General features: G+C 52.3%; 7 protein-coding genes across 7 annotated transcripts; 4 read left to right on the plus strand and 3 right to left on the minus strand.

Annotated features, from left to right (window-relative positions):
• Nucleotides 1–4,538: 4,538 nt before the first annotated feature.
• Nucleotides 4,539–4,952, plus strand: MSY001_3134 (uncharacterized protein; the record flags this gene model as incomplete). Its single annotated transcript, XM_018885026.1, has 2 exons — nucleotides 4,539–4,610; nucleotides 4,635–4,952. 2 exons carry the CDS (start codon nucleotides 4,539–4,541, stop codon nucleotides 4,950–4,952), a joined length of 390 nt encoding a protein of 129 aa, XP_018741627.1.
• Nucleotides 4,953–4,957: 5 nt separating this feature from the next.
• Nucleotides 4,958–6,142, minus strand: MSY001_3135 (uncharacterized protein; the record flags this gene model as incomplete). Its single annotated transcript, XM_018885027.1, has 1 exon — nucleotides 4,958–6,142. One exon carries the CDS (start codon nucleotides 6,140–6,142, stop codon nucleotides 4,958–4,960), a length of 1,185 nt encoding a protein of 394 aa, XP_018741628.1.
• Nucleotides 6,143–6,455: 313 nt separating this feature from the next.
• On the plus strand, nucleotides 6,456–8,312 carry MSY001_3136 (uncharacterized protein; the record flags this gene model as incomplete). Its single annotated transcript, XM_018885028.1, has 1 exon — nucleotides 6,456–8,312. One exon carries the CDS (start codon nucleotides 6,456–6,458, stop codon nucleotides 8,310–8,312), a length of 1,857 nt encoding a protein of 618 aa, XP_018741629.1.
• A 9-nt stretch (nucleotides 8,313–8,321) lies between these two features.
• MSY001_3137 (putative phospholipase C) lies at nucleotides 8,322–10,244 on the minus strand (the record flags this gene model as incomplete). Its single annotated transcript, XM_018885029.1, has 1 exon — nucleotides 8,322–10,244. The coding sequence occupies one exon, from the start codon at nucleotides 10,242–10,244 to the stop codon at nucleotides 8,322–8,324; it is 1,923 nt and encodes a 640-aa protein (XP_018741630.1).
• A 689-nt stretch (nucleotides 10,245–10,933) lies between these two features.
• On the plus strand, nucleotides 10,934–12,598 carry MSY001_3138 (uncharacterized protein; the record flags this gene model as incomplete). Its single annotated transcript, XM_018885030.1, has 1 exon — nucleotides 10,934–12,598. One exon carries the CDS (start codon nucleotides 10,934–10,936, stop codon nucleotides 12,596–12,598), a length of 1,665 nt encoding a protein of 554 aa, XP_018741631.1.
• A 176-nt stretch (nucleotides 12,599–12,774) lies between these two features.
• Nucleotides 12,775–13,827, plus strand: MSY001_3139 (uncharacterized protein; the record flags this gene model as incomplete). The annotated part of the gene is made up of 1 exon (XM_018885032.1): nucleotides 12,775–13,827. One exon carries the CDS (start codon nucleotides 12,775–12,777, stop codon nucleotides 13,825–13,827), a length of 1,053 nt encoding a protein of 350 aa, XP_018741632.1.
• A 117-nt stretch (nucleotides 13,828–13,944) lies between these two features.
• Nucleotides 13,945–15,081, minus strand: MSY001_3140 (uncharacterized protein; the record flags this gene model as incomplete). Its single annotated transcript, XM_018885033.1, has 1 exon — nucleotides 13,945–15,081. The coding sequence occupies one exon, from the start codon at nucleotides 15,079–15,081 to the stop codon at nucleotides 13,945–13,947; it is 1,137 nt and encodes a 378-aa protein (XP_018741633.1).
• Between the last annotated feature and the right edge of the window lie 9,943 nt (nucleotides 15,082–25,024).

The following is a 25,024-nucleotide window of genomic DNA, read 5'->3' on the forward strand; positions in this document are numbered from 1 at the left end:
CAGCTTGGCCAGCTTCGTTTCTGCCACATGCTGTAGCGTGGAAGAGAGAGCCAGGTGAGGGGCAGCTTCCATGTTATTGATGGAAGGCAGGGAACTATAGCATTTATAAGTTTGGTGACTGCTGCTGAACACTCTTTGGAGGAGATCAGGTCCAACTATTGACTCTACAAAGTAGAGTTTACATCGGTCCAAGCGCGGAGTGATTCTGCTTAGCCTGCTGGAAGCCCCTTCACATGAGGATGAACTAAAGCGTTGCCTACTATTTTAGTTAGAGGTAAATCGATATGCATATGCTCAGATCGTGACGAGCCCTATCCTAAAATGACGTGTGCTCTTAACTGATGCCTGTAAAGCATTCTACCTTGGCAACGTTTATGCATTCCACTCGACCTGTTTTAATTTCAGCCCTGCATCTTACAGGTCCTCCACACCGCTCGGGCCACGTTCCACTACTGACGAGTTGCTACTTTCGGAAGCTGTTCCAGGCTTACTCAATTATGCTTGCCACCGGAAGCGCTCTTTGCTGAGCACCTTGACCAATCCAAGGGGCATTAGGTCACGCTCACCAAAGGCAAGCCGACCCATGTGATTCAAAACCTCGGCACCATACATCTGGATGGCCCAGGAGTGGTGCATAGAAATAGTTGTGTGCTCATTTTGCTCCAGTCTCCGCGCTGCAGTTTTAATATCGTCCGTCAACATTAGAGAAGAGACATTTATCCTGTCCTGTAGCTCTTCATACATTTCGTACCAAATTTGGCTGCCATCCTCAGGGAACTTTGAATAATCATCAAATGTCAAAGGTGTCGTAGGCGCTTTTGGTGGGATATCATGGACCATACCCCCTTCAAATTTTTCCAAAGCTTCCTCGTACGCCTTCTTCTCTCTTTCCTTAATCAATAAGATAATGTTTTCTGGATCCATATGTATCCACCGGCGAATATCAATTAGTTGCTGGAGCGGGTTGCTAAGACCCAGGCCACCCAGCTCAGTAGGGAAAAAGAAGAAAGCATCCGAGAGATCAGACGAAACCAAATTCAAGTCCTTGTTTCCCTGGATTTTTTCACGTATGAAGGATATAACATCGATATGCCCCGAATTGGACAAAATTTCTGCCACTGACCTTTGAACTCGTAAAACCATATCGATTAATGAGCTGGCATGCTGCTGGCCAAGACAACTGGCATGATGACCTGCATTGTTGATAAAGAACCGCATGTACGTATTATAAGCATGGACGAAAGACAGGACACTGTCACAATACTTTAACTGGCGAGCCATTTCGTTTATATGGTGCGTCAAGTTTTCTTGATCCAGTTGCCATTCGCCATTCCCCACCAATTTCAAGAAGCCCCAGTGGACTTCACCAGTCGGAAGACTGTTCGGTATCTTCGTATCCATTCCAGGGTTACTGCACTGAAATGATCCGCTCTTTTCCTCATTGAGTGTGAGGCCCATGATGTGACTAAAGTTCTGGATGGTATGCCATGCCTTGACACACGATTCGGGCTGTCCCCAAAAATGAATATCATCAAAGAAACGGTAAATATTACAGCCCTGCGTCTCTTGATTTACAGCAAAGTCCAGGACAAAGAGAAGAAGCTCTCCAAACGCTGTACTAAGCGTGTGGCTAATGGGGATGCCTCGCACACGCTTCTTTGGCTCATCATACCCCTCTTCCTCTTCCACTTGAAGCGTCGGCTGCATAAATACTTGGAAGAAAGCGATCCACTTAGAAGGTACGTGGAAAAACTCAAACAACGCAAGCAAGGTAGTGTGAGGGATAGAAGGTCCAAACCACTTGAAATCAGTCTGGAAGTAGGTAGCCGATCCGTGAATATGTTTTTGCATTAAGAGTTCCGTAGAAATGAGACGTAGCATACTCTGTTTAATTTCACTGGGAGACATATCCTTGGCATCATTTCCATCCGAGTCGTCATTGTATCCCCCCTTCGTACCCTGCTCCATCGACGATGGTAATTGAGACAAAAAGAAACGATCACAGTACGTTCTCCACCGGCAGGTGTTGATAGTCTCATTTCTCTGATTCAATTCGGCTTTTTTCCCTAGAAAATTTTTGCGCTTTTCAATATGTTCTTTGCTAAGCTTGGTGAAGGCGCTTTTCTCTAACCATGCAGGAGACATAGCAAACCTTTTCAGAACTCGTTTTAAGAAAACGGCCCAGAACGAGCCCACGATTTGGATGAATATGGCTTGATAGATCTCCTCATCCATGTACACACGGAATCGACCATTGATGTGCCTGCGAAGATGCACAGGAATGGCATTTGATTGCCAGGACCACCAATCTAAGGCGTTTAGGTCTGAACGGAGAGCATCTGCAATTTCCTCCATCACAATATCTCTGGTTTTTAAGTCTTCCAACGCATCGCGCTTCTCTCCAGTGAATAGGTCTTCCTTGAGTAAAGCATGAACTGCAACGCGAATAGTATTTTTGTCAATAGAAACCTCATCAAACTTGGCAATGGCACTGCGTAATTGATCAAAAGGTGATTCTTTTAAGACACTGCGCTGTTGCTTTCCCAAAAATAAGTTATCCAAATACTCCATGATCTCTTTTTTGTCCGTTAATCTTTCATCGAAAGCATATGATTTCCATGTGTTGAGCTGTTCTCGAAGTTCCGAACGACCTTGAGCCGACTGGAAGTCATCGGTCGAGTTTTGTCCACTCACAGGATTCTGGATCCATTGCAGAACCAATTTACTGAACAATTCTGTCACTTCGTAGCGGGCTCGCTTCTGCTCCAACTCCAGCATGAGCGACCTACCCCATGCCGTCACTTGTGAGGGGCGTACGAAAGGGCTCTTCTCGGCATGATCCAAGAAACTGGCCAGGCAACAGGGCCACTGATTATCTTGGAAATTGTGGCCTCTTTCTTTCATGGCCTTCAAGAGGCGCCGAACACTGTCCACATCGCGAAACTGCATACTTTCGTCGTCAAGATGTTCACGCCAAAAGTCATCCAGCTCGGCACGGCGCTGAGCCAACTTCGCCAACTTGGTCTCCGCCACATGCTGAAGCGTGGAGGAAAGCGCCAAGTGTGGGACAGATGCCATATTGATGGAGGTTGGGAGAAAACTAACTTTGCCACTTCGGTGGCAAATCTTCTAACTACGCGTCCTTTCTGCTCCTGCGAGGAGGGCAGACCGCCACCTAAAATAGGACCCACATATATACGATATGCAGGTCTGTGCACTCTTTGTGCATATATGCCCTGACTGACCCACTCATATTAAGCCTCCTCCACTTTGAGTCACACCTGTCGTCCCCTAGCAGGCTGTACGTTGACGCCTCCCTCCCATTCAGTCTGAAGGCTGGTAATTGCCTGACCTAGCTTAGTCTGACCTATTCTGAGGGATACTTCCTACGTTCCAGCAGCGACGAGATCTACCTAGGTGGATGTGCTCTGCCCATTATGTAGGGATTTACACGCCTTGCCACAAAAGATAATGTCAGGAACACAGTAGTAGCACAATAGCATTGTGTTTGAGAATGTGCAAGAGAACTAGGAAGTTCATAGCGCATGCGCACTAGGCCATCGGAGGTAACAGGCAGCAGTCGTGTGTGAACGGCATGTAAGACTTCATGCTGCTCCTTCGCCAGAGCTGATCGAGGAGCAGACCGGCCGATTTCATTGATTTGGCCTGGCACTACAAGTATGTTTATCCAATTCTATGACCCGACTAGTATCTTGCGTCGCGTGCGTACGGAGGCACGGTATATAATAGTGCAAATTTAGGCAAGGTATTACGCATGGGGGAATCGGTTCGTAGGCACGTCCAACGAAGAGTCCTGCGCGTCAAGCTCATCGAGGCGCTTATTCCAAAAGTCTAGGCGCTCAGGACTGTAGCCACCTGGCCCGCTCCAGAGTTTGCCGGGGCGACAGATGGGCGACGATGTATGATGAGGTTGACCGTCGTTGTATAGGACGGCGCCTGCATGCTGGATCCAGGCATCCACAGCGGCCACATACACATCCTTTTGCTGAACGGTATCGTCTTCAAGTAGTTCTCGGCACAGCACGGCGGCCCACATGGCGGTATCAACTAGCCCGTCAGCGGCGCAGCGAGCGAAGAAGGTGTGAATGCTCACGAACCATGTGGGCTTGCGTACGTCCGCGAGTGTATCCATCGCCTCGCGGATGGCCCACGGGAGCGTGGGCAGGTCGGTCCAGAGGCATTGGCCCTCGACCTCGCGCACGTTATGCGACTGGAGAGCATGCGCGAGTGCAAGAAGCTTGTCATGCACCTCGCAAGACTCGGCTGCACAGCGCAGCCATTCGCTCCAAAAGTGGAACGGCACAAACTGCTCGTCCCGGCTCTGGACGACAATGGCGTCCGCGAGTGCCGGGATCGGCTCTGACAGCACCTGATCGATGGTAAGCATAGTTGCAAGGGGTCGCCAATCAGCCTGCTCCGGAGGCCTGCCGAGGCCCCACGTGCGAATAATTAAACTTTTGGACCCCCAGGACGGGCTATAAGAAGTCGACCCCGCCTTTGGGTGTCCCTCTGCTCTCATGAAGATTGCTGCTCTGGTCCTTGCATTCGCCGCTGTGGCCTCGGCCGTGCCCCTTACCCGCCGTGATGAGGTATGTGAATGCTACTTACAGTAGATCGCCCACTGCGGTAACGGCGGCGACATTGATGTGAGCCAGATCATGTGGCAGGTGCAGCAGGCGCCGCGTGAGAACCGCCACTCGGGCTACCCCCATCAGTTTAAGGACTATGAGGGCCTGCCTATGTCGAGTGCCTGTGACGATGCCTCGATGATGCTGGAGCTGCCCGTGTTCGCTGACGGCCACCCGTATAACCTGGAGCAGGGCGAGAGCCCCGGCGCGGTGCGTGCCATCTACTCGATCGACGACAATGCGCTGTGTGCCATTGTCGCGCACGACACGAACGACTCGAACTTCCACCTGTGTGACATGTGATAGACCTAGCCTCGCTTCTGCGCGATGCGCTTGCGCCGCTCATAGATGAGCAAAGCACCTATATAGAGCGCGATGGCCACCCAGAAGAGGATGTACGCCAGAATGGTGCCGAGCGTCGCTGTATTGTTCCATCCCACGAGGGAGTTGAGGATGGACCAGCCGCTCCCGCCGTTGTTTGTCTTGTCCTCGGGGTTGCAGCAGTCGAGGTGCCAGATATAGTTGCGTGCATCGTAGCTGCCTGCGCCGCTCCCTGACTCGGCGGCCGCGTCTCCGACTTTTTGCACGTAGCGGTAGAACTGGAAGTAGTACACGGAACGGGAGAACATGCCGGCGTCGATGAGCAGCAGTGCACACGTCGAGAAGACCAGGAACGGCTTGACGCTGGAGATGGAGCGCGAGCGGAATATGATGAAGCCCACGAGCAGGCCGGCTAGCACGCCCACGATCGCAGGGAGGGGTATGGATGACGCGGGAAGGCCCAGCGATACGCCGCCGACAAATATCATGCCCTCGAGACCCTCACGCAGCGTCGTGATGAGCGGAATGACAAACATGGCCGTGGGTCCCTTGGCATCGCCCTCAAAGGGCTTGCGGAGAATGCGCACCCACAATCGCGCGGACTCCGCCCAGGAGCGCTTGGCCGGCGCTACGAGCTCGGGTACCTGCGTTCCATCGCTCTCGGTCTTTTCCAGGGGCGAGAGCGTCTCATCTGTGCTCAATACCTCCGCAGGCGGTGAGCGGATGCTCTCCACGGCCTCATGGCGCGCCTCGGTCAGGCCATTCAAAGCCTTGGCCAGCTTCTTACGCCACTTTTCGCGCGACTTGTCTGCCTGCAGCAAGACGAGCGCCATGGGCGTGATGAGCACAACGGCAATCAGATTAAAGATGCCCTCCCAGAGCTCCTCGGAGCGCGCATACAAGTCCGTTGCCTGGGTGTAAAAGATGGCGAGGAAGACGGCGCCTATGATAAAGGCAATCAGGAGTCCCAGGAGCGCGCCTGCAATGACGAACCAGCGCAGCTTGCGAATGAGGCGGCGATTGCCGTCATCGATCGTATGCCGGTTCTTGCCGATCACGCGCTCGATCATACCTGTAAGAATGCCGATGACGAGCGCGGCCTCTAGCGCCTCACGGAAGGCGATAAAGAAGATCGTCGGCGCAAACACACGATTGCCGGAGGGCCCCGACATCATGGCAGGAGGCGGGCAAGCCGTAGCGCGGCATAGAGCCGAGGTCTACCTTGCCGGCTCCATCGATAGCAGCCGTGCAGCAGATTGATGTACCTGTGCACGCATGCGCAGGGCGTTCACGCACTGGGACGAATCGTCGACCACGAGCAAAATGATGGGCAATGTGCGCGCGTTTTGATTGGAGCTTGACAAATCAGATAAACTACGCCATCGATGATCCTGCCCGGCGCAGGAACGAACGATGACAGACGGCAGAAGCTAGCCGGCCTCGCGCCGCGGAGGCAGCACTGTGAGCCGTTCCACGATGCCCGCGATGTGGAAGAATGTCGCGATGGCTCTCGTCTGTATGGCAGCCGCGGTATTTGCCAAACCAGTCGAGTATGACTGGACTGTCGGCTACGTCGAGAATGTGAACCCCGACGGTCTGCAGCCGCGGCGCGCTATCGGCATCAATGGCCAATTTCCACCGCCAATTGTCAATGTGAACTCGGATGACACGGTGCGGATCCGCTTCCACAACCGGTTTGGCGATGGCACAGGTAGCACGCTTCATGCACACGGCATGTTCTTTAACCGGACCAACTTTATGGACGGCGCCGCGATGCTGACGCAGTGCCCGGTCCCCGACGGTGAGTCATTCGTATACGAGCCGCTCAACTCGCCGAGCAGTCCGCCCGAGCGCCAGCGGCAGTGGGGTACATACTGGATGCATGGACACTATGGTGGCCAGTACGTCGATGGCTTCCGCCTGCCGAACATTATCCACAATGCACAGGGCGAGGCACACGCATACGACGACGATTACACGATTATCCTGGCCGACTGGTACCATCGTGAGCACAACGACCTTCTGCACAACGAGTTTATGAACCCCAAGAATCCCGGCGGCGCGGAGCCCGTGCCTGATGCGCCGCTCGTGTACATGGCACACACGCCGGCGAACGGCACGGCCGAGTACCTCCCTGGCTTCAACGATCATGTCCAGCTGACCTTTGAGCCGGGCAAGACGTACCGCCTGCGCATGATCAATATGGCCGCCCTTGCTATGTTCCACGTGTGGATCGAGGGCCACGATATGGAGATCATCGAGGCCGATGGCGTCGATATGGAGGCGCTCCCTGTCGACTCCGTCTCTCTCTCTGTGGCACAGCGGTATTCGGTGCTGGTGCGTGCGCGCAATGACACGTCGCACAGCTGGACACTGCATGCCAACATGGACCCTGACATGTTTGATAATGTGCCGGACGAGCTGCAGCTTAATGTGAGCACTAAGATCTCGTACGGCGTTCCGAATGCGCCACTCGGCGTCGGCCGTGCTACATTGGATACCTACGATGCGTTCAACGACACACAGCTGCGTCCGATTGTGCCGATGGAGCCCCTCGTACCGACTGTGTCTCAAGACCTAAACGTCTTTTTTACGACGTACAAGGACGGCATGAACTATGCATCGTTCAACAACGTCACGTATGTGGCCCCACTGACGCCGTCGCTCCTAACAATGAAGTCGGAGACGGGCTCCATCGCCATGAACCCAGCGCTGTATGGCCCGTCCAGTGGTGCGTTTGTGGCGCCGGGTATGGCCATCGTTGAGTTCGTGATCTACAACTGGGACGCCGGATCGCACCCGTTCCACATGCACGGCACACAATTCCAGGTCGTGTACAAGAGCCACGATGTGACGTCCGATGACCCGGCCGACAATCCGCCGTTTATCGAGGGCGAGAATCCCAATCCAGTGCGCCGCGATACGGTTGTGGTGCCGGCGGGCGGCAGTGCGCGCCTGCGCTTCGTGGCGGACAATCCCGGCGCGTGGTTCCTGCACTGCCACATTGACTGGCACCTGTCGTCCGGCCTGGCGATGCTGGTTCTGGTCGCTCCGGACCAGGTCGCACGGACGATCGACGTCCCCGACGTGATTCCGCAGCAGTGCCGCCAGCTTGGCTACCCCACGGCAGGCAATGCAGGCGGCGTCCTCAACTCTACGACCTCCTTCGGCGCGCTGCGCCCGCCTGCGCAGCCGCTGGTGACCGGCTGGACCGGCACGATGATTGGAACCTTTATCACGTGTATTATCAGTGCCCTGATCGGCCTCACGACCATTGCATGGTACGGCTTTAGCACGGGCGAGGGCGAGGACATTCAAGACATAGATTCACACACACCCTAATTAAAAACCCTACTTAGTCACACTGTACAGCGTGAAGGTCGTCGCACCGTTCTTGACGGTCTTGACGCTGCCATCCTCGTCCATCGACAGGTACTTGTCGCCGACCTTGATGGTGAAGCCCTTGGCAGAGCTCTTGTAGTCGAAAGTGAAGGTGCCAGCCTGGCTCTTGCTCGAAGTGAGCGACAGGTCGTCCTTCACGTAGGAGGCGTTCTTGCCACCCGAGGTGGCGATGTGGAAACGGTGGTCCTTGGGCTGGTGGCCGAGCCAGTGCACAACGAACAGCTCGTCGTCCGAGTTCTTCTGGTGCGAAGAGCTCGCCGAGCCGAGCTTGTTGCCCTTGTGCGAGAGCGCGTGCGAGTAGGTCTCGAGCGTCAGGTAGCGACCCTCCGTAAGCTCGCCACGGATCTGCTTGTAGCCCTTCTCGACGTCGTAGCCGTGCTTGAGCTCGGTCTGGTTGCCGTACGGCACAGGGGGCTGGTTCATACCCTTGTACTTCTTCATGCACTTGGGCACACCGTTGTACAGCTTGGTGACCGGGTCCTTCGAGGCAGCGGGCACCTTGGGCACGTTGGCCACGCTGGTGTCCTGGTTGCCAAAGTCAAAGGCATTCAGCAGGTCACTCATGTGCTTGCGGCGCCAGGGGTTCATCTCCTTCGAGGTCCAGTTCTTGCCGTGCGCCGCCGACCACTTCTCCAGGAACAGGATCTGGCTCTCGTGCGCGGCGTGCTCGGTGAAGACACCGCCCTTGCGGGTCCACGGCGACACAATGTAGAACGGCACACGGAAGCCGGGACCGGTGGGGGCCTGGCCAAGGTGGTGGTCGTACGGGTCCTCCATCCACTCGCCGGGCGTGCCCTTCGGGGCGTGCGGGGCCATGACGTGGTCGGCAAAGCCACCCGTCTCGTCGTACGACACAATCAACGCAGTCTTGTTCCAGTAGTCGCTCTCCATCAGCGCATTCGCCACAGCTTGCTGGAGCCACGCGCCGTCACTGACCAGGTTCGGGGGATGCTCCGAGATCTCAATCGGAGGCACAATGTACGACACCTGCGGCAGGCTGCCGTTCTTCAGGTCGTAGAAGAACTTGTGCAGACCAGGGCGGTAGATACCACGCTTGGCGAGAGGGCCCTGGGAAATCAGAGCCTGCTCGTACTGCTCGAACTGCTCCAGGAAGTTGTGGTAGCCATTGTCCGTGTCCTCGTACACCAGCCACGAGATGTCCTGCTCTTCAAGGTACTCGGGGATCGTCTTCCACTTGGCGGGCAGGCAGGCCATGGGCTCGCCGCGCGAGTTCTTCTCACAGCCAGGGGCACGGTGGTCGTCGATGACGGGGCCACCCTGCTTGAGAGGCTCGCCACCGGGCGGGCTGCCGGGCGAGTTGATCGTGCCCGAGACCCAAACGGCACGGTTGGTGTCCGAAGCCGAAATGGTGCTCTCGTAGTAAGCGTCGCCGACCACGAACTCCTCGGCAAGCGCAAAGTGCACGGGGAGCTCCTTGCGCTTGAAGTAGCCAATCGAGTAGGGGGTGTTCTCAGCGATCCACTTGTCGTTCTTGCCCTTGTTCCAGGCCGCCTGGTTCTGCTCCCAGGCGTTGGTGCCACCGACCACACAGTCGGTCGCCTTGACGTACTCATCACCGGCCTGGTTCAGGTACCAGTACATGAGCGAGTCAACGCCCTTCGGGGGCTGGGGCTTCGCGCTGCTGTTCACGGGCTGTTCAAAGATGCTCTTGCCGTTGCTCTTGATTTGCACGTTCGGGTCGTTGAAGCCACGCACACCGGCCATGGTGCCGAAGTAGTGGTCGAACGCACGGTTCTCCTGCATGAAGAGAATCACATGCTCGATCTGCTTGAGGTTCGAGTTGTTGGCCGACACGCCCACCACAGCAATGGCCGCCGCCACGCTCGCAAGGAGCACCTTGAAGCCAAACATGGTAGTGTTGGGTGGGGGCTCAGACTCAGTCTGCGGTGCTACATATACGGACACCCACAGCACAATAACAACGTAAGAGGGGGTATTTCAAACTGGTAACTAACGCCCTCCCATTGATTGGCTAGACTCTATTCACTCTTCAATGTCACTGGACAACGTGGTCTCGCACATTTTAAAATTGTCGACGCGCCGCATGTGATCAACTCCCTCCACCATAGCCTGCGCACGTGCGCTCTCAGACCTTCAGCGTCGGGACGCGAGCCGCCGGCTGTACGTAGGAGTCGCCTGCGCTAACTAGCTATGCCAGTCATATAGAAACGGCAGAGCATCCATTTTTGTAGCCTTCCAGTGTCTAGTCTGATGATGTCCTTTGGTAGTCAGCAAATCGATGGAGCCAGGTACGCGGCTCATGACACTCGTGGTCGGCTTATGGTGCCCATCGAACGGCGCACTGAATGGTATTGAAAACGTGCTGTGCTACCTGCGAATGGCACTGGCTTGCGGATGAATCGCGCTGAAGGGGGACGTACCACTCGACCGTGCTTTGGACAAGGGGCCCCTGCGCAGTTCCTGCAGTGGGAGCACGTGCCGATAAATCGCGTGCCAAACCTAGGGACGCGTCGCGGGTCGCCCCGCGGCATGTGGGTGCATTGCCGGCTACTGTTTACGCTTCACCCCTCTCCAGCGTCATGAAGCTGTTTGTCGCTCTTTTGGCCACGGTGTCGGTATGCTGGGCTCGCGGCACGCCGACCGATCCGTGGAACAATGTCACTGGCACGTCGTCGCAAACCTTCCCCACGGACGTTGGGTTCCAGGGTTCTGTCAAGTATGGCGCGCCGCCCTTTCTCGCGCAGGCGGACCAGCTCAAAACGAGCAAACCGAACCACAATTCTCCTGTGGAGATGCGCTGGGTGCCGCTGAACGCTGAGCAGGACCATGCGACATCCGATGACATTTTCCGGAACCTGGGTTCCACGTCGCCGTATCACCAGGCCGACGACCTGTTTCCCGAGACGCACGGCTACGAGAATGTGCCGAAGCAGTGTCGCATCAAGCAGGCGCACATCCTCCACCGCCATGGCTCGCGCTACCCAGCGACGGGAGCCGGCTTGCTGGATGCCAAGCTTGGACTGGCCCAGAAGCTCGGCAATCTCCAGGCGCAGGGAGACTACGGGTTCCTGCACTCCTGGAAGGACCAGCTTGGCGAGAATGCTCTCGTGCACCTCGGTGCGCAGGAACTTTTTGACTCGGGTGTCAAGTACTACTACGAGTATGCCCAGTTGCTGGAGCAGTCGAAGCAAAAGCCCGTCCTCCGTACGACGTCGCAGAGCCGCATGATCGATTCGGCGCGTTACTGGGCACTTGGGTTTTTCGGCTGGGACATGGCCGATAAGGCGCACATCGAGGTCCTTACCGAGACGCTCCTGCAGAACAACACGCTGGCGCCGTACATGACTTGCCCGAACGTGTTCTCGCCCAAGGCGTTGCGCATCCTCGAGTGGCGCGCCAAGGCGTTTGGCAATGCCCAGAAGCGTCTGCAAGAGAACGTGAAAGGTGTGTCGTTCTCCAAGTCGGACATTATCACGATGATCGGTCTGTGTGGCTACGAGACGGTGTCGCAGGGCTACTCAGACTTTTGTAAGATCTTTACCAAGCAGGACTACGAGGAGTACGAATACGACCAGGACCTCACGTTCCAAAGCGTGTTTGGCTTTATGAGCATTGGTGGCCGCGCTATGGGCATCGGCTGGGTGACGGAGTTCCTCTCGCGCCTCAAGGGGTCGGGCTTCCACGGGCCGCAGACGACGCAGAACTCGACACTGGACAGCAACCCGACCTACTTCCCCATGCACCAGCCGCTGTACGTGGACTTTACGCACGATGTTGTGATCCTGACGATCCTCACCGCGCTCAACTTTAGGCAGATCGGCGACGACCTGCCCGGCGACCACATGAACCCGAACCGCCGATACCGCGCGAGCCGTGTTACGCCATTCGGCGCGCGCCTCGTGTTCGAGGTAATGGAATGCGACGATGATAACGGCACCACGGACTACATCCGTGCGAAGCTGAATGATGCCGTCGTGCCACTTGACGGCAACCAAGGCTGTGAGGGCCGTCGAGATGGATTGTGCAAGCTGAGCGATTACATGAACTTCCTGGAGCACCACGCCTATAGCATGTCCAACTACGACCTGCTGTGCCAACTCAAGCTGGACCACAACTTCAACATCACAGCTCTGATCGACGGCGCTATCCTGTCAGATGATCAGGTGCGTGAGCTGGGTAAGAATCCGTATCACCGCAGTGTCCTCAAGCACAAGCACAAACTGAGCAAGACAGCCCTTTTGTAGACACCTAGGTACATACGCCTTTTTGTTGGATGTAGGAACGTGCACGAGCTTATGTAAATGGACCGGGCCCAGGGGCCAATGGCGATGTTCCCTCACCGGCCCCCCCCGGAATGGTTGGGGTGGGACCCTTCGGTAGATAACGGTCGGACGAAAGGCCCGTGTTCCGACCTACTATCATGGCCCCTACTGCTACCGCCACCCAACCTGCCTTTCCCAACGGCTCTGCCTGGCCGCAGGATGCTTTGAAGCAGCACCTGGCTACGATCCAGAACCGCTCGGCTTCTCTCAAGGGCGCCGATGTGGCGCCTTACAAGCAGCACGTCCCCATTGTCCCCGGTAAGGAGCCAGTCGAGGACTACGAGGGCCACTATGTGTTCGCCGATATCAAGGAAGCGCACACGAGTCGTGCCATGACCAGCCGCTACTACAAGGACATGATGGATTCGGCCGTGTCGGACGTGATCATCATCGGTGCTGGCAGCGCTGGCCTCACTTGCGCGTACACACTCGGCAAAAATCGCCCCGACCTGCGCATCACCATTCTTGAGGCGGGTGTGGCGCCAGGCGGTGGCGCGTGGCTCGGCGGCCAGCTCCAGTCGGCCATGGTTATCCGCAAGCCTGCGCACAATTTGCTCACCGAGCTGGGCATCCCCTTTGACGACGAGGGCGCCTATGTTGTTGTGAAGCACGCCGCGCTCTTCACGTCTACGATCCTGTCCAAGATCCTGCTTATGCCCAATGTCAAGCTGTTCAACGCCACCTGCTGCGAGGACTTGATCATCAAGAAGGACGGCGACGGCCGTCAGCGTGTTAATGGCGTCGTGACGAACTACACGCTGGTCAGCATGGCGCACGGCCTTCAGAGCTGCATGGACCCCCAGACGATGACGGCGCCTATTGTGTGCTCGTTCGCTGGCCACGATGGTCCGTTTGGCGCGTTCACCGTCAAGCGCCTGGCTAGCGCCGGTCTGCTTAAGCTGGGCGACATGAACCCGCTGGACATGAACGCCTCGGAAGGCTTGATTGTTAACAACACACGCGAGATCTTCCCTGGTGCCGTGGTGGGCGGTATGGAGCTGAGCGAGCTCGACGGACACCCTCGCATGGGCGCCTCGTTCGGAGGTATGCTTGCCAGTGGCCAGAAAGCCGCCCTGGAGGCCATCAAGGCGTACGACATGCTAGAGATTGAAGACGGCGAGGTCATCAAGTCGCGTGCTCCGTCGGCGTAGACGTATGCTAGGGAGGCAGGCCTTATACACGCGCCAGACAGGTACTTTTAGAACTCCCATAGATCTGCGTCTATACTTGTATCATGTTTAAGACGTTGCATAGCGTTTGCTATGTAGTTATTTCCCGAAGATTCTCAGTTCCAAGAAACGTAGGGGCAGGTATGCAACACACGTAAAGACAAGCGTGAACTCGTTGGCCACGTCGCCACCCATGCCATCAAAGAGGCGAGCGAGTGGGCCCACGTACCACGTCTCCGACATGCCCATGACCCAGCAAACGACGCCCACCAGAAAGGTGATGATAGCGGCAATGCCATGTGGAAGATTCTTAGGGTTGTTCCAATCGGTGAGGTTGTAGTTAGCAAAGTTGGCTTTGCGCACAAAGACGTGCTCCATAAAGATGATAAGCACGTAGCTCGTGCTCCAATAGCCAATGACATCGAGGAAGTTTTCAAGGTACGCACTAAGTTGCCTGCGACCAGCCAGACCCAAGGCGATGATGACACCAAAGAAAACAACCGACCAAAGGAATCGAGGAATTTTGCCAAGGATCGGTGAGATTTGTTGGACACTCAGCGTGCCACTGTATGTGTTCATTAGGTTGAGGCCGACACTGGAAAGTACAAGAAGAACAAGTAGGAACTTGGCAAAACCAATGGGGTATAAGATATCGCGAAGATACATCCCCACACCAGCGCTTTCATAGGTCTCTTTCCAAGCCGGATTGGTATTGAGCGCACTCGCTGTGACGGCGCCTGCGCACATGGAAATGCACGTGGGTACAGTAAGACCCACCAAACTCAGAAGAAAGACTTTGACACGACTGATGTTGGCAGGGAAAAGAACGTAATAGTCAGAGGCCACCGGTGACCATGACGCGCTGTAGCCGTACGCAACAGAGAGAAACGAGAGGATAGCGCCACTAAAGGCAGAACCTTTAAGCCTCGTAGGTGTTTTATTATCGACATATTGGGCCGTCTCGCCGAAGATAATCATGAAGACAACAAACAGTACCATCCAGGCATAGCGTTCATACAGTAAAATTACACGCAGTCCCAGCATTCCAATCACCAGAACGACCACCGAAATAATGATAATACCCACTGCGACAGAAAGATGGCCATCCGCTACCGCCTCCAGGGCAAGACCGCCAGTGATGACGCCCACAGCAGACCAGCCAATTTGCTGGACGACATTTACCAACGAAATCAGCTTGCTAGGATACCAGCCGAAGCTGTATCGTGACACAGACATTTGACGAAGGCCCGTCGCTGCACCAAACGTTGCACAGTAGGCAGGCGCACACGATCCAATCAAGGTGCCGAAGATGCAGCACAGGAGCGACTCTTTCAGGGACAACCCAAATTCCCAGCCCAGGAACCCCGAGGAAAATGGAGAAAGAGTGATGTTCGCCGATGCCCATAGAAATATAATATTCAGCTGCTGGCTCCAGCTGGTCGCGCGACGCTGCTCGGGAAGTTTCCGCTCAACAGGCTCTGCCTCGAGGCCGATTTTCCGGTCGAGGTACCGCTCAATGCGATTGAGAGAACTGAAAATACTCAGTTCGTCCTTGAATGTCCCAGTATCATCCAATTGCACCTCTATATCTTGCGCATCTTTTTTCTCCGCCCCGGCCAGCTGGGTCGAGTCCATGCTCTTGTGCAAAGAAGAATCGTTGGGGTACCACTCTAAAAATTTGCTCAAAGCCAAAATGATTCACCTGCATGCGAGTCAGAATAGGTAGTTGGTGATTGGTAGATACGAACCACCGTTTGCGATGTCGTCATTTTTTAATAAGATTGGAGAACCGTTATCAGGGACCCCCCCCCCAATTATTATTAAAGCAGCCCATCGTTGTGCGTAACGGTATGAGATACGAACGTCTGCAGACATGTTCACTATCCTTTGACAGTTAGACTACTACTAAAAGCTCCATGGCAGGCGTTTAGTGACAGTACTGCAGGCCCATGCTTTATCAATAATCCACATCCGATCCCTATTGAGAGACAACTTGAGGTAGGATATATTAGCGATATAAATACACAAAGACTACCGAATCGTTACTATCTTAGACACAACAATAGAGAACTCTTGTTTAACCGAACTTTTGAATGGAGAGCTTGAAGTCGCCCGGAGGTGAGGTGTGCGACTTAGGCGGTTCTGACAGCAGGAACACCTTGTGGTCTTCGAAGCCGACAAAGTAGCGAGACGTCTCATGGTCAGATCCAACGGTTTTAATGTCGAAGGGCCAAGACTTCTGGTCTGTGTCCTCGAAGATCTGCTGAGCAAACGATGAGCCTGAAGGACCCTCACAAGGCTTCATAAAGAGGGTGTTGGCCTGCGTGAAAGCCTTACTTGCAGCTTTGTCATCAGTGCTAGAGGCACCAGCACTGCCAATCGTCAGGCACTGGCTAGTGTCCTTCGAAAGGTGAACACGGAAGTAAGACTTGGGCAGGTTTGAGTCCGGCTTGCGCAGCTGGCAGCGGGCGAGGTTGTAGCGTTCGTGGTTGTAGGAGAAATCACTGCCAATGTCATCACCAGAGTAGGGGTGGCCGTCCCTTTGGATGTGATAGGTGTCGTCACCAACAGATACCTTCGAAATGTTTAGAAATTCGATGAACTCAGCCGGTCCATTAGCAGTGAGGAAGGCCGACTTTGTCAACGTCTTGCAATGGAAGGGAGTTGAAGCAGCGAAGATAGTGGGCGCAAAAACAAGAGTTGCAAGTGCCAGGAACTTCATGTTGGCGTCTGGGGAGATAGGGCAAGATTCATACTGCTTTTATGTGCTCAGAATACGTAGGCTGAAGAAAAAAAAAATCGTAGAGAATTCAAACTTGGGTCATTCTATGATCATGAAGATCGAAAGAACCTGAGCTTGCATATACATGATAAGTGACTTTGTCGATCAAATCTTAAATTGTTGACAACCAATAAAAACATGTAAATAACGAAGTTTTTATTCCTTGCTTACTAAGAACGAATTTTATGAATGAACACCAAATGAAATGCCCTCTCGGGAACGCGTTTATAGCGACTCGAATGATGACGTCAGCAATAAAGCGTAGGGGTAGGAATGTGTATGCGCGGGTGCGCGCAATAGTTCGCAAGAAATGCGGTTACAAAATGAACTTTCATAAAATGAGAGTAGCTGAAAGCCAATGAAGACGAGCTGAAAATTGGCATCGTAGTCCGCAGAGTTTGGCGTGAAGCAGTTTCAATGGTTTTCGAAAGGTACCGACGGGAAAACCTATGAAATGCCTTCTCTATGCAAAGGGATTGGTTCGTGCGCCCCAGACAGCGGAATACCGACGTTGAGCAATCATGTGATTAATCGATGTAGTGGTCTTGGACAATTTCGACAATAGGCTCCCTCGTCGGGGGTGTACCGTTCGGATCGTAAAGTGGGGGCATCGAATGCCTAGTTTTCAATGATAGGGGTGTAATACCTGTAATTTTTCCTCTGAGCAAGTCCCCGCGTGGTAGAATTCGTTTAGCTATGTAAACGAATATGAGGTTGTGCCACAAAGGGTGTGACATTGCCCGTGTTGCCAAAAGTTTTGAGGAGATCATTCCTCTCGCCGTTATTGCAGAAAATTTGCATAGATAGCAAGTGCTGAAAATATAGACAAACCTTTAATTTTGGTGCAAGCGTCGACGAGCCCCACGATAGATCTACGGAGAACTTAAGACTACTTAGATGAACAGAGGTATTAGAAACACGGAATATTCTAATGAAATAGCCTTTTGGCTCAGAACCAGATAAAGAGCAATGATATTTTTTTTAGATCCAATGCAATAACCTTTAAAGGCACCGATCATATGGAGTCCACTGGACTGATCGCCCGGCCACACTTGACGCATACCAAAGGGTAATGCAGTATCTATTGGCCATAAAGGGTTCGTCATACTGTCAAATTTGATGGTCGGAGGGACTTGTTCTAATCAAAGGCGGCAATTTATCATGAGAGCTATTATGTCTAGATGCCGTTTTCAGTGCAGATGATTATTCTGTTAACTTTTTTGACCGGCGCTGATCACCTTTGGATGGATTGTATCTTTTCGCACGCGGTAAATTGCTACTCCAACTACACTGTTCCTGTTACTCTGTATTATAGGGGGGCATAAGTATCATCCGGCTATCTTAACCTATCATAAAAATGTTCAATCTCACTTCTGATACGGCCTCGCTAGTCTCCGGCACGCAGAACCTGTAGTTTTAGTCAAGGACGGGATCTGTTTAAATTTGACTTACCGATGCTGTGACCATGGTTGTGTGTAAGACACTCAGCAGTGGCATGTAACCTAGTGATTCTGAAGATTGGCACCGCACAATTGCCGATTATGACATTAAATAGTGCGAATAGTCTCTCAATCATCATACTAATAACCCCCCTATTGAGTGAACCGCTGGAATGCAAACGAACAGTGAGATACATTTGAATTGACTGTATAACTTATATTGTCGGCTACGATAAGATATTTAGGTATCTTCAAGATGTGGTGGTAGTAATATTGGGCGATGAGGCAGCAATGATAATGTGCTTGATAATAGAGTGGCAAATTCTAATATGGTTTTACAAAGGAGTTTTGCGGTGTGACCATTAAGAGTATTGAGTAGCTTAGGACGTGTTCTAAGAATATAGCCAGTAGGAATTTGAAGATTGTGCTAGATTTTATGAAAATCTTCCGAATGTATCGTCCAACAGGGTGATATATATTGTGGACTTGACTTCCTTTCATAAGTCCGTTGTATTCGAGGATGAGAAGTCAAGGTTCATATGTTAAGTTTTTTTGATATTTTCTGAGTATGTGAAGCTACTTCTTGCAATGATTCCATTATACCTGCTCTTGAACATCTTAATTAAAGAAACCAAACAGCTTTTACCAGTTCTGACCAAATCATCAAACAGGCAGAGGGCGAAACATTATGTGAGATAGATGTTGATTTGGAGTGGGTCATATGGCTCCATTATTTGATCTAGAGAATGTTGATGAGTGCCATATTGATCCTCGTCATGTCAAGGGGCACTGATACGGCAGGGTAACTTCACATGATGGGCCCATACGTGATTCGAGAGTTCAGACGACCAATAAAACGACACTAGAGGCCCCGAGAGTCAATGGACAAAGTAAATCTTGTGATGCGACATGCTTGAATCATCGCGCCTTGACCTATTTATCCAGTACTGCATTCTGCCAGTCGCTGACTTGCACATGACTCACCACTGCCCCAAAATAGAAAGATACATATATATATATATCCACTCTCTCTCTTATTACCGATACTACTTCGATTTGTATTTACATTATGGATGAGACAAACACAAGTTATACTCGTTATTTCATCAAAGATATGAATGGATTTTTACTCTATCATCTTCCAAAACCTAGATTTGAATGGTTTCATTGGGAGCTGGACATGTGTGATCGTGACTCCGAGCACTTCACAATGCTGTTTCGAGAAGGTGACACATACTGGTCACTTGATTGGTATTGGGGGTCATTAAACATGGAAGCTGTCGTGGATTTCTTCGTTGAGAAAACAATTGACGAGAAAGAATTGTTGCGCAAGCACGGGATTTTTGTAAAGAGCGGGGTTAGTTCCCGGCCAGATGAAGGACCATGGTATTTCACTACACATAATGCTGCAAACCTTTGAATTTATCAAACACATGGATTAGATTTAGGGGAAAACAGTAAAGCATCTTGTAGAACTAGAATTATTGAGTTCATATGGCTACTGTAGCGTGTCTAACAAATTTGAGCAAAGTTAATGGTGTAATTTCTCCCCCCCTCCCCCCCACTATTGGTTCTCTATTGTCCTGAGCAGTTAAACCCTCGAATATATTTCATATGGAAAGAACCAATAGCCTGACTAAAGTGCGTCATTAAAGCCATCTTTCGTATGGGTGTGAAACCCATCGAAATTGATTAGATGGTATTATAGGGGGCATATCCGGGGGAGGCGCAGCATCACCTGGTCGTAGTCTGTTAGGATTTGCTACACAAGCTGATATAATGACTGTGGTACCTTTGTTTTGGCCAGAGTTTGCAGCATCATGACACCTATTGTCTCCCACACCCACCTGCAGCAGTGCTGCCTTTTGTGGCTGTTTCTTCCCTGGGTTTTTTATGCCGCCGTAATATGAGCAATAATGATGCTTCGTAACATAAACATTAGTAGGTTGACATGGATTTTCAATTCTCAGAGACTAATAATCATCTTTGAAGGCACATTCAGGCATATAATTGTAATCATTAAGATTAGCAGAGAGACAGCCTTGGGTGCAACGACGATCTTTGCACAATGTCAATAAGACCGCTTCTGTGGTCATTCATCTTAAGTATACAATATATGCGAAAGCTATCGTTGATTTTTGGAGGTACATATTGCACTGTTGATGCTTTCTGATGATTTTTTTTTTGCCTTATACTGCCGATACGATGACGCCACGTCCACTTTTTACCATGCCGACAGCTTACCCGCCCACCTCCATGACGTCTTTCTAATAGATATATAGTAATTTTGTAGTAGTTATGCACGTTTCCACGGAATACTACCGGTATAAAGACAATAAATGAATGCTTGGATTAACATATGAAGTAAAATGCATCTTGACGCATCGTGAAAACTGGAATTCTTCAGATAATCAGCTTTCCTCTTCCCAGCATCTCTCCTACTGTGTCTCTAGCATCTAATTAGAGGATATGTTTCGCACGTCGATCTCATTCCATTGCCTTATCCGACAACTTTATCATCCCGTTTGCCACCTCACGAAATGAATGGTCTTTTCAATTAGACACAATGAAATGGAATAAGGCTTACATCCACTGCTTTCGCGTACTATGCGTCATTACACAATGCTGCACCTTGCATGTCGCTGACTCGGACATGTTTGGATTTACCCACTGGCATGTAATTGTTTTCATTGAGGTCTGCGGTAATACAATCTTTGGTACAGATATGATCCTTGCACAAAGTCACAAGGGCCCCTTCAACTGTCATACAGCTCAATCCAATCAATGAGAAAGACACATAGTAAGTTATTGGTTCATTCAAACTGTTCGTTTCCTTTATAATATCCATACGATGACGTCACTTTCCTCATCTACCAGGCCGCTAGGCCACCCACGGCACGACGCTTTGTCCCTCATCTTATCGTATCCAATAGGGAGACCAAAATTCTTTCGCGTTTATGCAAATATCTCGGATATTTGCCGGTAAAAATACAATGAAGACATGGATTGATGTATGAAGTAGAGTGCATCTTGACATTATGGCGAAACGTGAGATTCGCCTGGCTAATCGCTTTCCACCACGCACCATCATACTCTCGAATCTGATGTAACTGTCGCCAATAGACGGTTTGCACCTCGGCCGCTATCGCCACCATGGTCGATTCAATCAATAGACAAGTTTGTCATCCCCCCCACTCCCACTTGTCTACCCTCGACTCCAGTCAATTATTGTGACCAGCCCTGTGCAAATAGCCTGGTCGCATAGATTCGGCTTCACTCCTTCTTCGATCCTTACCGTCCCCGGGAAGCTATGGTTATGGGGGGGGGGGGGGGTCCGATTCCTTGGCTACGAGACGTTATAGCACCTGTAAATTAAGTGCTGGATGTGGGGCTGTTGAAGCCACCGTGGACGACATGTACAAGAGGCTGGCATATCATCGCCTGTTGCATGCGCCGGATGGCGTGGGCCGGGATCTGCCGGAGCAGAGTGTACCTTTGGTTCGTCCGTGGCTGCAGGTACTGCCTCGATTAGGGGTACTGTCCCTTCAGGACTACAGCATGAGCGTGTGACTGCAGGTACGGACCATGATGCTGGGCATGCGCGGTGATCAGATCACGGCTCAGTCACAGCGAGCACTGCGAAGACCGATGGATCCGCGGACAGACACTGTGTCCCGACAGAGTGCGTGACGTGCTGTACAAGCATGTCCAGCGGAATGCGCATTTCGAGATGAAGCGCGAGGCACCCAATGTACCTGGCCGGCAAGAACGGAGTGACTTGCTGTTGCGGCGCTTGCATGCGGGCCCTGGGACAGAATCGCACTACGACCTGTTCATTCGAGAAGTGACAGGGTCGAGAATGGAGCGGATCCGCCGCCACGAAGTGATGCTGAAGCCGACAGGCCGATCGCACGAGGACATGGGGGAGTAGCAGGAGGCCGAGAAGCGCGCACAGCAGGACCAGCAAGTGCAATGCAGGAGACCTCGCCTGCTAGACGGCAGCACATCAATGGATTAAGCTTGGTATGTCTTGACTTGATCCTTTGTCTATACACAATTCTGCATCATGCATGCCGCTGACTTGCTCCTGACTCATCCCCATCGAATCCATCTAGAATTTATAAATACGCGCTCGAGTCCCCCTTCCCTTTTACCTTACGCTCTTCCATCCCTTACCTCCGAGGCCACATCGAATCATTCTGAAAATGGGGGATTACACGCGTTTTTTTATCAAGGATGTCAACGGATACAGTCTCTATCAGCTACCTCAAACCGAAATAGACTGGTATACCTGGGAGTGTGATATGTGTGACCGCGATTCGGAACATGACTTGATCCTGTTTAAAGATGGTGATGCCTACTGGTCATTTGATTTTTTCGATCCCGCTTTCACCATGCAAGCACTCGTGGACTTTTTTGTTAACAAAACCATTGACGAAATCGAGCTACTTGAAAAACACAAAATTCTAGTTAAAAGGTCTGATGGTCCAGAGCCAGATAAGGGGCCATGGTATTTCTCCAGACCCAACGCTGCGAAGCTTTAAAGCCATCGATCATATGGGTCCGACCATGGCTGGTCAGCAGGTAGAACGGGATTCATGCCCTTTGGTGGCGCAGTATGACCAGGCCTAAGCCTGTCAGGATTTGCCACACAGACAGATTTAATGACGGTTTTGCCTCTGTTTTGTCCAAAGGTTGCAACATCGTGGCAGCGATTGTCTCCAGCTGCTACGATTAGCACTGCTGCCTTCTGGGGCCGCTTCTTTGCAAGGATTTTATTACCGCCATAAAATGAGCAGTAGTGATGCTTCGTCACATACACATGAGTTTCTCGGTATGGGTTTTCAATTTTCAAAGACCAATAACTTTCTTTTGGTGCGCCCTCTGGCATATAGTTCGTCTCATTAAGAGCTGCAGTGATACACCTCTTTGTGCAAGAATGATCTTCGCACAACGTTACGAGGACAGGAGGAGGCTCCAGTCTGAAGATGATTCTAATACAGATCCAAATTACCCGCCTAAAGACAATCATCTGTTGGATTATGCTCAAGATCACCCAATTTATAGGGAAGGCAGGCCACGCAGCTTGTTGCACTTTGCCACCAGCGGATGTACCATTATGCCGGAACTTAGTCGTTGCGTTACTCGCAGCTAATCGCGACTGATACTGTCATAGCTGTCATGCAAATCGCCTCCCTTAGAATTTAGTTTGCACAGTCGAAGAACCATTGGGCAGCAGGGCCAGGTGAGAATGGCAAAGGACACGATGCTACGCCATAGAACGCGCCACCCCAAAGAAGAGGGCCTCTTCCATAGGGCAGAATGGTCACAAGTGTGACGTAAGAATGGGGGCCTGAGCGTCGTTTGCATTTATATGCGTATAAAGCGCGCATCGACCCCCCCCCCCCCACTTCCTACTGTCTTAACCCACTCTTCCTATTAAGTCGCTTGCTATTCTTGCTACTCTCGCTGCACTTGCCATGGCCGCCACGCAGGCCGCCGCGGCCCCTACGCAAGCGTCCGACATGCACTGCCACCGCGTCCAGGGCCCGAAGAAGCTCAGCGTCCTCACAAGTGGTCCGAGGCACTATGAGTCTCGGTCCGGCACGGCTATCCATAAAAGCTCCGATGGCCGCTATCTGCCCCATGATGGTGAAAATTCAGATGACCGGTTCGAGTTTTTCCAGTGCGACTCGCCACCAAAGGGCTTCGAGGCGTCGTCGAACAACGTCTCGCGCAGTCAGGTGAGGAGTGAGAAGCACCCAGACAAGTGCTTGACCGTGGGTGGCGTGGATAATCGCCCTCGCTACATCTATGGTCCAGAGTTCCCGGACCATCAGAAGCAGGGAGACTTTGACACAAAGAACGGCGTGCTCTCGCTGCAGCCGTGTTCGGAGGACCCTCGGCTGCAGTGGTGGGAACTCATTCCTGACTCGAACAACATTTTCTACATCGGATCCGAGGGGAACATGGTGCGCGGTAAAGTGAGCAGCACCTCCCATCAGCGCGTGATGTACAACTATCCGGTGAAGAACGCGGAAAAGGCGCCGTTTGGTACCGGCTATGGACCCTATTTGCAGCTCTTTGAATAACTAGGGAGTGGATCATTGTTAATAGAGAATGCATTGTTGTTTGGCTAGGTGTGGGTTAGTAATTCTAAAAGGGCAAATCCAATTCCGTGTCTACGAGACGGTATAGCAATAGTACGAGTGATGAATGTTTTTAGAAGAACTCCGCGCTTCGGCCACTCACTGAACCCCCTCCCCGGCCCTCAGGCAAAAGCTGACAACACCCCCCCCCTTCGGCCGAGTCAGAGGGGGGAACTTCGCCCCCCATCGCATCCCTCCACCGACAGCTGCTCCCGCACAAGCACCCGGACCATCGGGCCCTAGTCGGACGAATGTAATGAGATACAGAAGCTCTTCGTCTAGACTCTTGAAGACAGCAGCCAAATTTCTCTCATGAAGATCCGCTAGTCGCTCACATTTTGCCACTTGAGCTCCCTTCAATGAGGTCATGGATGCGCCTAAAGACTCACAGGCTTGGCATTGCTATCCCAGATCGATAGCCGACCGAATTTAAACGGCCCCTGTATCATCATCTCAATAATCAGCAAGCCATGCTGCTCCTGATTAATACTCAATGACCTCAGTCATGGCCTCGGCGATGCCACTGGCCGCGACAGAAGTAACACTCGTATCATAGCTACCATCCAAGAGGCAACATCCATGGCACCCTTTTTTGAGCTAGCCATCCAGGCTTGGGGCACGTATCCACCGTGACCACTTGGCCGTTGTGGTGCAACTGCCGTGGGCCGTACCAGTGCCGGACAAGAGACTGTTGCTGTTTGGACCCCTCTGGACAAGGTCACCACACGCACAGTACAGAAAGCCAAGCTCCGTAGCCCACCCTTGAGGCAGGCGCTGCCTGATACAGCCACTCCCGCTGGCCATGGCGA

Source organism: Malassezia sympodialis, genomic scaffold (genome assembly GCF_000349305.1).
Source record: "Malassezia sympodialis ATCC 42132 genomic scaffold, msy_sf_18, whole genome shotgun sequence".
NCBI classification, from domain to species: Eukaryota; Fungi; Basidiomycota; class Malasseziomycetes; order Malasseziales; family Malasseziaceae; genus Malassezia; species Malassezia sympodialis.